The following is a 13,677-nucleotide window of genomic DNA, read 5'->3' as shown; positions in this document are numbered from 1 at the left end:
CTCAGGCTAGATCAATAAAAGGAGAACCGCACACTGTTCTGTTTGTCCTGTACCGATTGTATTTCAGTGCCACCAGAGTGGTGACGAAGGAAGGTTCTCTGTCATGGAACAAAGCTAGCTAGCAAATGTAAGATAATGGCAGAATTGGGAAAATCCTCATTTTGTAAAGAAATAATTGATCATCAGCAGATGTTAAAGTCAGTGGGAGATCACAGTGACACCTCCCAAACCCCCAAGATGTCAGTCTTCTTTTTAAAAAAGTTGCTATTTATTTGAAAGGGAGAGAAATACACACTTACACAGAGAGACAGAGATGGAAACAGAGAGATCCTCCACCTACTGGTTCACTCTCCCAATGCCTGCAAGAGCCAGAATTGGGCCAGGTTGAAGCCAGGAGCCCACAGCTCAATCTGGGTTTCCCACATGAGCGGCAGACACACAAGTATTTAAGCTATCACCTGCTGCTTCCTGGAGTGCACAGTAGGAATCAGAAGCAGAGCTGGGACTTGAACACAGGCACCCAATCTAAGGGCTTGGTCTCAGCCTTACTAGAAGGGGGATGACCGAAGAGCGTATGCCTCCTGCTGTGATGTCACAGGGCACGCCAAGCACCGTCTGTAAACCTAAATCTAGACCCAGCCAAATGTTTACAGGAAATGGAGAGAATACAGGCTAGAGTTCAAATGCGTTAAGACAAAGCAAAACAGGAAGTGGGATACTCCCAAGGCAAGGTGTTCTCTGCTCCTCCTACGTAGGTCAGTGACATGAAACAAAGTGGAGAATTTGCTGTGGATTAACAGACTGCCGACGTGTGACCACACGGATAGCAGTACGATAAATGGACATTGACTTTTAAAACCCATGGAGCCTCAAGTGGTTCGCCAGCACTAGTGAGCCAATGGAACTGTTCCGCCCACAGCCATGGGTGAGACGTTGCTGCAGAGGTCAGAGGCCTTTGCATTCTGCTCTCTTCCTTCCTTCCTTCCTCGCTGCTCTGGAAAAATGCCGTGTGCCTTCACATATCCCACTCCTAACCTCCCCTGACAATCTCCCCGAGACGGTACATGTGCGTGTGCGTGTCTGGAGGGGTGTGGGTAGTCTCCCTGGGGCTGGCCTGCTGATGACACTGAGTAATTAGCATTCTCACAACGTGTTGCTCCCTGAGCGGCTGGAACAGGCTGCCTATGAAAATGTGCACGCAGCTCCCCACTAGCACTGGAGAAAACAGAGAATGGAAATCCAGTCTTTCCTGTTCAGTCATTTGGTGCCACCAAGTGGTCAGTGTAATTTCTACTCCTTGACAAACAGGCCGGGAGGCTGGCGAGGGGAGGGAGCAGAGGAGGGGACAGGACACCAAAGCTGGGATGCTCCAGCCCGAGCCGCCCCCACCCCCTTCTCCCTGTGGTCAGTCCCCCAATTCCCAGCAATGCTATGCCCTGTGGAGAGTTTCACCCTCATGTTAAAGGGACCACGCATTTTCAAACATAAATGCTGGCATATAAAGAAATCTGTCTCCTCTGTTAGTCACAGAAATAACTGCATGTGTATCGTAACTATGTTGAAATACAAGTTATAAAAATAAATACAAGTTATAAAATACAAGTTATAAAAATAAGGAGTTCTTCACTCAACCTCCCCAAATTCTCATCATGCTTGTTGGGACCCATCTTCCTCACGCTATTTTTGGATGATTCTTTTAGGACTGAACGGCAAGCAGTCTTTTTTTCTCTTCCCTCCTATCTCTCTGAAAACGGTCGTATGAGATCACTCAACTTATTTCAGTTTTAGGGAAATGTGTTCTTCTAGCATAGCATGCAGTTTCTCATGAGTCTGAATGCAAATTACGCCAGGGCCTATATTTTAACCCTTTTACTCTCAGTGAAAGGATGTCGGGCAAGTTTCAGATTTTTGCTAATATTTATTTTTTGCTCATTTATACTTCATAAATTAGTGGCAAAAGGAATTAAAAGATAAATTTATTTTGGTCAGAAAGTTTTGAAATTCATGCATAGTTTGTTATTTTTTTAAGAAAAATATTTTTTTTTGGAAAGAGTTATGGGGAGAGGGGCAGAGAAGGATCGATCCATCTTCCATCTAATGGTTCACTCCCCAGATGGCCCCAATGGCCAGTGCTGGGCCAGGCCAAGCCAGGAGCCAGAAGCTTCACCTGGTCTCCCTCATGGGTGCAAGAACCCAAGCACTTGGGCCATCTTCTGCTGCTTTCCCCAGGACATCAGCAGGGAGGTGGTTCGGAACTGGAGCAGCCGGGACATGAACTGGAGCAGCCGGGACATGAACCGGCACCGTACGGGATGCCATCGACGAAGGCGGTGGCTCTACCCGCTCCGCCACAGCGCCAGCCCCAAGCTTGGTTTTCCACAGTGTACACTCTCCATGAGCCTTCTGAAGCCCCTGCACATGCAGTACTGCTTCTCCCGCAGTCACTGTGAGCTTTCTGAAAAGGCACCTGGCACACAGCACCTACCAAACTGTGGTGTCCCCTGACTTTCTTTTCCGTTTGAAAAGGCAGAAAACACAACTTGTGTGGAAGACCCTCTGGACCAGAGGAATTACTAGGGGGAAAGGAGACTCAGTTACTGAGATAATGCAGTGAAGGCTCTGGGCCCCCTGTACCCAGGGTGCTCTCCTCCTGATGCAACTCACAGTCTACAGAAGGAAAAGCAACTTACTCAAGCTCATCCTCCGACTCGTAGCCCACTGGGCAGGACTCGACGGCAATGACCTCGCTCTTGGCTTGACTTTGCTTCCAGGTGCTACTTCCCGTGGACGAAGGAGATTCTTTTCTTTTCTTCTTCCCAAAGAACTTCTTAAAAGTCTTGAATTTGGATTTTTTCTTTCCTAAATAAAACAACAAAATAAGGAAGAGTGCATGTGTGTGTGTGCAGATGTGAGATGTGCACACGGCAGACAGAGCAAGCCAGGATCTCTGTCCACGCGGTAGTTATCAATGCCAGTAAAGTGCGGTGCATGGAACTACATCACTTACCAGTTTTGTACACCTGAAAACAAATCTAGATTTCTACAAACAGACGGTATTTAAGTAAACAAGCCAAGAATGCTCTGGAACGTGGTCACAGAATCAAAATACAAGCGACTTTCATCTCACATGAAATAAAACCTTAATCTCTAAAATACATACAGGCAACAATAAAAGTTCCAATGAAGCAAAGGCTGTGTGATAACACAAGTTATTTTTTTAAAAAAGATTTATTTATTTTACTTGAAAGTCAGAATTACACAGAGAAAGAAGCAAGGCAGAGAGAAAAAGAGAGAGAGAGAGAGAGAGAGAGAGAGAGAGAGAGTTCTTCCATCCAATGGTTCACTCCCCAATTGGCCACAATGGCTGCAGCTGCTCTGATCCAAAGCCAGGAGCCAGGAGCTTCTTCCAGGTCTCCCATGTGGGTGCAGGGAATCAAGGACTTGAGCCATCTTCCACTGCTTTCCCAGGCCACAGCAGAGAGCTGGAAGTGGAGTAGCTGGGACTTGAAACGGTGCCCATTTGGGATGCTGGCGCTGCAGGCAGTGGCTTTACCTGCCACGCCACAGCGCCGGCCCCTGTGTTGTCTAATGATACACTGAAGCACTGACTTCAGTACTGAGATCTGTCGTCGATATTTTGCTCCTGGGAAGGTAATCTGTTTCTCTCAGATTAATTTTAAGATCTTTCACTTTGCCTTTGGTTTTCTGCAGTTTCACACTTTCTGGTTTTCCTTTTGTTTCTCTTCCTTGGTTTTTGTTTTTTTTTTTTTTTTTTTTTTTTTTTTTTTTTGACAGGCAGAGTGGACAGTGAGAGAGAGAGAAACAGAGAGAAAGGTCTTCCTTTGTTGTTGGTTCACCCTCCAATGGCCGCCGCGGCCGGCGCACCGCTCTGATCCGGCAGGAGCCAGGTGCTTCTCCTGGTCTCCCATAGGGTGCAAGGCCCAAGTATTTGGGCCATCCTCCACTGCACTCCCTGGCCACAGCAGAGAGCTGGCCTGGAAGAGGGGCAACCGGGACAGAATCTGGCGCCCCGAGCGGGACTAGAACCCGGTGTGCCGGTGCTGCAAGGCAGAGGATTAGCCTAGTGAGCCGCGGCGCCGGCCGGGATTCATTTCTGAACCTTGTGCGCTGGGTTCCCCTTTAATCAATTCCATGAGCTCCTGGGCCACTCCCTCCTCTGAGATCCACGCCCTTCCCCTGCTCTGTACGCTTCCCATCATCTCTTCAGGATTTTCCATCTCCCCCCACTCCAGGCTGCTCTCTGCTTCATTTCTTGTGATCTGTCTCAAGGTGACATAATCTGTGGTCAAACCCATCCACAGAAATTTTTTTTTTTTTTTTTTTTTGACAGGCAGAGTGGACAGTGAGAGAGAGAGACAGAGAGAAAGGTCTTCCTTTGCCATTGGTTCACCCTCCAATGGCCGCCGCGGCTGGCGCGCTGCGGCCGGCACACCGCGCTGATCCGATGGCAGGAGCCAGGAGCCAGGTGCTTTTCCTGGTCTCCCATGGGGTGCAGGGCCCAAGCACCTGGGCCATCCTCCACTGCACTCCCTGGCCACAGCAGAGGGCTGGCCTGGAAGAGGGGCAACCGGGACAGAATCCGGTGCCCCGACCGGGACTAGAACCCGGTGTGCCGGCGCCGCTAGGCGGAGGATTAGCCTAGTGAGCCGCGGCGCCGGCCCTCCACAGAAATTTTTAACAATTATATTTCCTCCTAGGAATTCATTTGGCAATAGTTTAAATCTGCTATATCATCTTTTTAGACTTGATTTTACAAAGTAAATACAGTAAAATTCACTATTTCTGCTGTACACGGAGTTGCATAGTTATCACCACAATCAAGATACAGAGAAACCCACCCCCCCAAGATTTCCTAAGGCCGTTCTTTTGTCATCAAGACCTCTCCCTTCTTTTAACCCTTGGCATCTGCTCTGTTCCCACAGCTCTGCCTCTTCCCAAATGTCATATGGATTGAGTCATATAAAATGTAGTCTCTTTTTAAAAATTTATTTATTTACTTTTTGACAGGCAGAGTTAGAGAGAGAGACAGAGACAGAGATAGAGAGAAAGGTCTTCCTTCCGTTGGTTCACTCCTCAAATGGCTGCTGCAGCCGGCGCACTGTGCCGATCCGAAGCCAGGAGCCAGGTGCTTCCTCCTGGTCGCCCATAGGGTGCAGGGCCCAAGCACTTGAGCCATCCTCCACTGCCTTCCCGGGCCACAGCAGATAGCTGGACTGGAAGAGGAGCAACCGGGACTAGAATCCGGTGCCCATATGGGATGTGGGAGCCACAAGTGGAGGATTACCCAAGTAAGCCACAGTGCCGGCCCCAAATGTAGTCTTTTGACTGCAACTTTCTTCATTTAGCAGAATACGTAAGAGTCTCATTTGTATTGTTCTATCCATTGATCTTCTGTTTCTTTTTATTGCTGATTGGGATTCCAGGGCACGGATATACTAGTCTGTGGAGCCACTGACCCAGGGAAGGGCATTTGGGTTCTTTCTTATTTTTAGCAATTATGAGTGACGTTGCTCTAGGCCTTTTGTGCATATCTAAGTCTTCATTCCCTTTGACAAACACCTTAGAAGAAACTGCTGAAATTATTTCCAAGTGGCTGTACCAGTTTGCGTCTCACCAGCAACGCATCCCCACCCACACGTTGTCAGGATTATTTTTAGACATTCTAATAGGTGTGAAGTAGTGGTTCACTGTTGCTTTAATTTGCACTACTGTATGATTGATTATAAATGGTGGGCAGTCCTTCATGTCCCTATTTGCCATTTGTGCACCTTGATAGATGAAGCATCTTTCAAAATCTTCTGCCCATTTTGTTACCCATTTTTGCTTCCTTCTTTTTCAGCTTTAACAGTTGTAAATATATAATGGGTATAAGTCCTTTATCAATGTGATTTCAAATATCTTCTCCCAGTCTGTGACTTACCTTGATTTTCTTAATAGTATCTCTCACAGAAACAAAAACAATTTATAAAGTTTAATGAAGTCCAACATGTAAATGTTTTCTCTTATGGGTTGAGGTGTCGTATCTAAGAACTCTTATCTCATCCTAGATCACAGGCATTTTTCTCTTACGCCTTCTTTTAAGGAATTCAGAATTTTACATTTATATCTACTATATATTTTGTGTTAATTTTTGTATAATCTGTGATGCTTGGATGGATGTTCTTTTGGTACATATGAATGTCCAAATGTTCTAGAACCATTTATGGAAAAGACTCCTTTCTTCAATAAATCACTTTTGCAACTCTGTAAAAAATCAGTTGACTGCATTTGCAAGGGTTTATTTTTAGACATTTGTTCTGTCTCTATGTGTCTATCCTTTTGCTGTCTTGCTTATTATAGCTTTATAGTAAGTCTTGAAATGAGGTAAGGTGAGTCTTTCAAATTTGTTCTTCTTCAAAATTGGTTACCAATTCCAGTTCTTGTTGTTTCAAACAAATTTTAGAGCCAGCTTGCTAATACCTGCTGAAAATCCTGTGGGGATGTTGACTGCTTCATCCCCATCCTTCCCCCCCGCCCCCACTTCCACCAGGTTATTTCAAAGCAAATCATCCTAGACACTGTCATCATTTCATTCCTAGAAATTTGACTTCTTTGTAAATTAAAACAGAAACAACAACCCTCTGACTCTCCACGGAAATCAAATAAGCTAACTGGTCAACATTCCTGCTACAGAATGCTGAGTTAACGGTATCGCTGCCTTCTGCAGCTTTTTTTTTTTTTTTTTTTTTTTTTGACAGGCAGAGTGGACAGTGAGAGAGAGAGACAGAGAGAAAGGTCTTCCTTTGCCGTTGGTTCACCCTCCAATGGCCGCCGTGGCCGGCGCGTTGCGGCCAGCGCATTGCGCTGATCCAAAGCCAGGAGCCAGGTGCTTTTCCTGGTCTTCCATGAGGGTGCAGGGCCCAAGTATTTGGGCCATCCTCCACTGCACTCCCTGGCCACAGCAGAGAGCTGGCCTGGAAGAGGGGCAACCGGGACAGAATCTGGTGCCCCAACCAGGACTAGAACCCCGGGGTGCCGGTGCTGCAAGGCGGAGGATTAGCCTAGTGAGCCGCGGCGCCGGCCTGCAGCTGACTTTTAAACAGTGCACTATCTCTGTATGTACTAACAGCATTTTGCAGGTTAATTTGGGGCAAATGAACATCTTAGCAACAATCTTCTAATCCATAAACATGGTCCCTCTCTCCATGTATTTATGTGTTAATTTCTTCTTCCTCTTCTTCCTCTTCTTCCTCTTCTTCCTCTTCTTCCTCTTCTTCTTCTTCTTCCTCTTCTTCTTCTTCTTCCTCTTCTTCTTCTTCTTTTGACAGGCAGAGTTAGACAGTGAGAGAGAGAGAGACAGAGAGAAAGGTCTTCCTTCCGTTGGTTCACCCCACAATGGCCGCTACAGCTGGTGTGCTTCGCTGATCCAAAGCCAGGAGCCAGGTGCTTCCTCCTGGTCTCCCATGTGGGTGTAGGGCCCAAGCACCTGGGCCATCCTCCACTGCCTTCCTGGGCCACAGCAGAGAGCTGGCCTGGAAGAGGGGCAACCGGGACAGAATCTGACGCCCTGACCGGGACTAGAACCCTGGGGTGCCAGCGCCGCAGGCAGAGGATTAGCCTAGTGAGCCACGGCGCTGGCCAGGTGTTGATTTCTTTAAGAGATTATTTGTATTCTTTGGTATACATATCCTGTATATATTTTGTTAAATGAAAGAATTTCAATTTTTCTGGATGCTGCTGTAAATGGTACTTTTAAAAAAATGTCAATTTTTGATTTTTCATAGCTAGCATGTAGAAACACAACCAATTTTTATACAATGATGTTACAGCTTGTCAAACCTGTTTAAGAGTTCTGTCTTTTGGGGGGCATATTTTATATAATCATAGCATCTGAAAACAGAGACAGTTTTATTTCGTCCATCTCTATGCCTTTCATTTTATTTATTTATTTATTTTGCTTTATTGCACTGGCTGGATCCTGTGCCCCTTTTTATAGGATCCTGGAACTTCCAGCCGTTTTCTAACTTTCCTACAATATTCAAACATAGTGTGCATCGCTGTTTTATCGGGTGTGCTTGGTGATTCTGATTCTATTGCCTCCATGTATCCGTGTCTCTCATTTCTGCTATGTATTTATTTGCTAGGGTTGCTGTAACGGAGGACGACAAAGTCGGGGGCTGAAGCAACAGAAATGCATTGCCTCACAGCTCTGGAGGCTGGAAGGTCCCCCTCAAAGTCCTGGCTGTGACAGAACTCCGTTTCACGTCTGCCCCTCTGCAAGTCTGCCAGCCATCTTTGCATTCCTTGCCTTGCAGGTGCATCACCCTGATCTCTTCCCTCACTTTCACACCACGTTCTCCTTGCCTACTTCCAAATTCCCCCCTTTCACAGGGCATCAGTCATAGTGGGTGTGGAGGAGCCCACCTGACTCCTGCATGATCTCATCTTAACGCCCTACTCACACGATGACTCAGTTTCCACAGAAAGTCCCATTCTGAGATAGTGGGGATGCGATTCAATTGCGAGTGTGTTGATCTTCATTTCATGGAGCCCATGGCGCCTTGCTGCCTTGGCTGCTTAGTGACTACTGATCCATGCTTGCCTGAGTACTGGAAATACTACTTTCTGTAAGAACTTGAAGTTACATAGAAAGAACCTTGTGTCTAGTCTAGGAGTATATTAACCAAGTTTAAGGGTTGATGTTCTCTCAAGTACTCAAGTGATGCAAGCTCAAGCTACAAATCTGCACATGGTTGGTTTACCTGTGGTTTGTACTGATTTCATAGCTCCTTGGGCCCCCAGCCTTTTGCAAGGGTAATTGTCTATAGGTTTATTTATTTTCTGACCCTCTACCTGACCTTCCAGCCCATGAAGACATGAAAATGAAATTCAGGGCCGGCGCCGCGGCTCACTAGGCTAATCCTCCGCCTAGCGGCGCCGGCACACCGGGTTCTAGTCCCGGTTGGGGCGCCGGATTCTGTCCCGGTTGCCCCTCTTCCAGGCCAGCTCTCTGCTGTGGCCAGGGAGTGCAGTGGAGGATGGCCCAGGTGCTTGGGCCCTGCACCCCATGGGAGACCAGGAAAAGCACCTGGCTCCTGGCTCCTGCCATCGGATCAGCGCGGTGCGCCAGCCGCAGCGCGCCGGCCGCGGTGGCCATTGGAGGGTGAACCAATGGCAAAGGAAGACCTTTCTCTCTGTCTCTCTCTCTCACTGTCCACTCTGCCTGTCAAAAAATAAAAAATAAATAAAAAATAAAATAAAAAAGAAAATGAAATTCAAAATTTCCAAGACTGCCAAACAATTTGAAGGCAAAAGTGGCATTTATGCTCACTAATCTCTCCAAGTTACCATTTTTCTTTCAACCCTGGTCTCATTTTTTTCTTGCTCTATGAAAATATCTTAGAGAATGTTCTTATTTAGAATTTGAAATTTGTGAGCGGGGAAAAGGTTGGTCTGAATAATTTAAGCTCACTGCTGTTTGAAAAAAGGAATATTTACTTTCTCTCTTTTTTAAAATTGATGCTTCATGATGACCTCAGTATGTAACCAAAACTAGCATCTACTGAGGTTGTTTCCAGTATGAAATAGTTGTTCAAACAGTATTTTCTTGTTAAAATAAGCAATAATTCAGTGTCTCATAAGAAAAGTTGAAAATCCATTTTTTTTGTCAGGGTTAATCTTTTTTAAAAGCCTTACCTTATATTTGGGTTTTTTTGGTGTCTACTGAAATGGGTGCAGGGAAAAGTGGCTATAATATGGAATAACTGGAAAAAAAATAAAATCTATCTGAATAGAGTCTTTACTGAAATTATTACCTGAAGCTAGTGGCCAAGAGCCAGGATTTAATATCACTGGAAGCTATTCCTCCTGAACTAAGTCAAAGAAAATCACTACTGGCCTTTTCACATCAATCAAGAGAGATGTGGAGAACTTTGCTCCCAAAATCAAGCAAAACAAACAAACAAACAAAAACAAACCACAATGTCTAACATAGGGAAAAGGCGTACTGCAGGAGACCAGGGTTACAACGTCAACTGCACAGCTCCCTCACCACGCACAGCAGTATGCAGGTGACAGTCAACGACATCCTGGACTGTGCTATGAGGTGATGATTCACGGGCTTGCAACGCAGCTCAGGGGAGGCTGTAACAGACACCTCCTTAGTGGGAACAGAAGTCACCATAGAGAAGGGCTGAGGCTGTCTTGGTGAAATCATCGTTTCCTGGACGGCTGGTGCTTTGCCTGGGCCTCTCACTGACCCCTCTGGATACCCCCCTCTGACGACAAATGCGTTCCTTCCCTCACTTTCCAGTCAACCAGACATGGCCACATGTCTGCTTGCAGGACGAAGGAGGGAAACGTGTGCAGAGGCCCTGTGTTTGACAGAAGCAAAGGATCATTGGTACCTGAGAGTGGCCTTGAATAGCACAGGCGTTCTCTCACTCCCAGGGTGGGCAGCCTGGAGGTGTCAGTCTCTGCACTGCCAGCCCCTCTCTCTGCACTGCAGCCAAACAAAGGATCCGCCCAGAGCAGGGGGAGCCATACCTTACCTGTGCTGTCGTCCCCAAGGCCTTCGGCGGCTTCCCGAAGCTTAATGTCCATCACTCTTGTGGAAATCATGTCCGGATCGCTAAAATCAGATGGAGATTCGTGTTAAAGGAACACGTGTAGCAGATGTCACCAATGAGAGACATGGTGGTAGGGACTGCTTGTGCCCATGACCTCGCCTGCACACACCCCAGCAGAGACAGAGTCCAAGGCATCATGCAGGACAGGACGGGCCCAAAATGCCCACAGGCACAACAGCAGCAGGACACAAGTGTTTATCTAATCACTCACGGAGCAAGTTACTGGAAACAGATAACTGGGACAAAGGCCTCACCAATCACACAGTGAGGATGACGTTCCTTTCTTTCAAAAAAGCTTTCCTCAAATGATGGGAAATAATGTTTTTCTCTTACTTACTGTAGAAAGTTTGGAAAATTTAGTGAATGAAAATCACCCATAATCCCACCAATCTAGAAACCACAGCTAACGTTTAAGTCTACTTCCAATATTTTTGCTACACAAATATTTTGTGTACCTGCACATAAATTAGGAACTTCGATTTTCTATAGTGATTTACACCATGTCATTAATATTCTTCATAATTATTATCTTAATGGCTACATAATTTTTTCACATATGAGTACAGCTGTGTCATTAAGTACTGAACTTCATTAAGCTATCATCAAGTTTCTTGTTTGAATTTATTATGAAAAATTCCAAACACTATTCTCATTTCAGCCACAAGTGTTTGGTTTCTTCCTAAAAAAAAATCTGACTCTTCATTAAAGTAAAAGAAATGATAACTGCTCAATATTCCTGCTAGAGAATATTGAGCTATGTTCTTGCCTACCATATCTGACCTTCAGACCACGCACTATATGTACAAACATGTATTAACAAACTATTTATTTAGAAAGATTTCTCACTAGTAGGCACTGTGAATTCTCAAATGGGAGCTCAAATATTTAATTAAGTAATTCATATTTACCACTTGTACATAGCGCATAATGAAGAATGATGGGAGAAATACAAAGAAAATACCTAACAGAGGCAAGGAGTTATGAGTTCGTGCCAGTCCTTGCTTTAACGTTTAGCTCTCCTTTAATGTCAATGTCAAAACGCCCATTCTCCCTATCCCTAAGCCAACTCCTGAGAAAAGCATCACCGTCGTCAGCTCTCAGTTTTCCTGAGTCGGCTTTGGGAACACGCCTGTCTTGTGTCAGCTCTGCTGAACACTCTCCTTGTTGGAATCTCACCAAATCGGACTCATGATCATGCAATCCTTATATATAAAATGAGGGTTGGACAGAAATAGTATTTTTCAAATCCTGACCACTGTTTCAGGCTTCTAAGAACATCTTTGCTTGCATTATCTGTGTTCACCACCAGAGTAACAGACACACTGCTGTCAACCAGTACAATGATTACAATGGTTCTAGCAGGTGGCCCGATCCAAAGGCCCAAGTGTTCTCAACACCCAAGATGTTAGGGGTCATCCGCAACCTTCTGGTCCCTACGTGTCCTGTGTTCACTGACACTGGGAGGAAAGCTACCAGGGCATTTAAAGGAAGAGACAACAGAGAAGAAACACACAAGCAGCAAGAGGGAGAGTGAGAGTGGTGAGGGTTGGTCAAGAGTCACAGCTGTTACCTGGTTGGTACCTTCTCCTAAGGTTGCCACTGAGCTGGAAAGCAGACACCCAAGAGCCTCCCACTGCTTGAGTTTGGAGTTACCTGCACCAACTCCACATTGCCTACCAATCATGCCACGTATTAGCATCTGAATTATTGCATTTCTTCTCCAAGGATTGTTAGTTTTCCCATTTCGGAGATGAGAACACATACCAGGTGGCTTATTATTAATTTACCCAAGGTAGCAAAGCAGACACCAGTCTTGACATTCATGTTAATCGTACACCCAGCATGGGAAGTTGCTTTGGGAACATGAGGATACAGGGACACATGAGACCACTGTGGTCCCTACCTCCTGCAGGGGCTGACCCAGTGAAGGGGAGGGTCCTGGGCTGTCCCAAAGGGGCTCCAGGGAAGAATCTCCCACTGAAATGGCTCCCTGCCCAGGAGCCCCAGGAACCCACCCACTGGGCATGCGAGGGTATCTTAGTCTGGGGGAGGGGGTTTGAGGATGCCCAGCTGTGTCACCTGGGAAAGGACCAGGCTCTGGATGATATAAGCACCTTCAGCTCTCATCCGGAAGTGCTGGGTGTGCAGGGCCATGAGACAGCAAAGAAGCCCCTGCGTCTGTGCGTGTGAGTGGTGGGGAAGGGCCCCTGTTTCCACTGCAGTCCAGAAGCTCAGACTTGCTTCTCCCTGGGTGAATGATGTGGCTGTGATAAAGCCCCTCAGGGCCAAGGGTTCAGGAGTGGGCAGAGGGCAGGAGCAGTAGGAGAGGCCCAGTCTCTCCTAGGGGTCCTTCCACCATCCTCCCTGCAAGCAGATGCAGGGAAGACTGCCAGATGCCAAGGGAACCAGTGATTCACCCAAGGGGGCAAACGTCACCCACAGATTTAGGGATAGCAAATAGACATGCCAAGTGCCCACTTGAGCAAGAGTATAACACAGTGCAGGGAAACAAAGACTTGGGACGTCTCAGCCACAAAAGGGGGACAGTGACACTGTAATTCAATGGGCCCAGAGCACAGGCTCCAGCTGGCGCTGCGTGGGAACAGCTGTCAATTAGGGTGGTTCATTTCCCACTGGCTGTTCCTGTCCATGCACAAATGGCACCCAAGGCGCACAAGGGTGGACCCGCCCTGGACGTGTCACCTCATGAAGAGGAAGCCTCCCTGTGCAAACAAATGGCTCCCTGTTATCACTTTTAAGATGAGACGTCAGTATTCCTAGCTGCCCCGGGAGCTTCCTAATTCCTGCAGCCTGACAGAGTCAAACCGCTGCCAGGTAACCAGCAAAAACACATTCAAGGTCAATGAGGCACGTCTGCCCAGTGGGACTGTGGAGTGCACAGCTGCACAAATGTCCCCTTCACACGCATATTCTAAGGGGGAACACCCCGTGGCTGTGTCAGTGGCATAGCCCCCTACTACTGGGCCAAGTCACTCACCCCCAGTAAATCTCCTCACCCCCAGTAAAATCTCAGCAAAACCCAGAAGAA

At 46.7% G+C, this 13,677-nt stretch overlaps 1 protein-coding gene across 9 annotated transcripts in view; it reads right to left on the bottom strand.

The window, feature by feature from the left end:
- CRACDL (CRACD like) overlaps nt 1-13,677 on the bottom strand; it is a 135,203-nt gene that overhangs the window by 36,557 nt on the left and 84,969 nt on the right. For all 9 annotated transcript variants that reach the window (XM_017339740.3, XM_070068743.1, XM_070068741.1 and 6 more), the window contains 2 exons: nt 10,551-10,630; nt 2,691-2,859 (listed from right to left, as the gene is read on the bottom strand). In XM_017339740.3, coding sequence (XP_017195229.3) covers nt 2,691-2,859; nt 10,551-10,620 — 239 coding nt within the window. In that variant the 5' untranslated portion in view covers nt 10,621-10,630. The remainder of the gene's footprint in view (nt 1-2,690; nt 2,860-10,550; nt 10,631-13,677) is intronic.

Source organism: Oryctolagus cuniculus, chromosome 2 (genome assembly GCF_964237555.1).
Source record: "Oryctolagus cuniculus chromosome 2, mOryCun1.1, whole genome shotgun sequence".
NCBI lineage: Eukaryota > Metazoa > Chordata > Mammalia > Lagomorpha > Leporidae > Oryctolagus > Oryctolagus cuniculus.
This window is presented reverse-complemented; position numbering and strand designations above follow the sequence as displayed.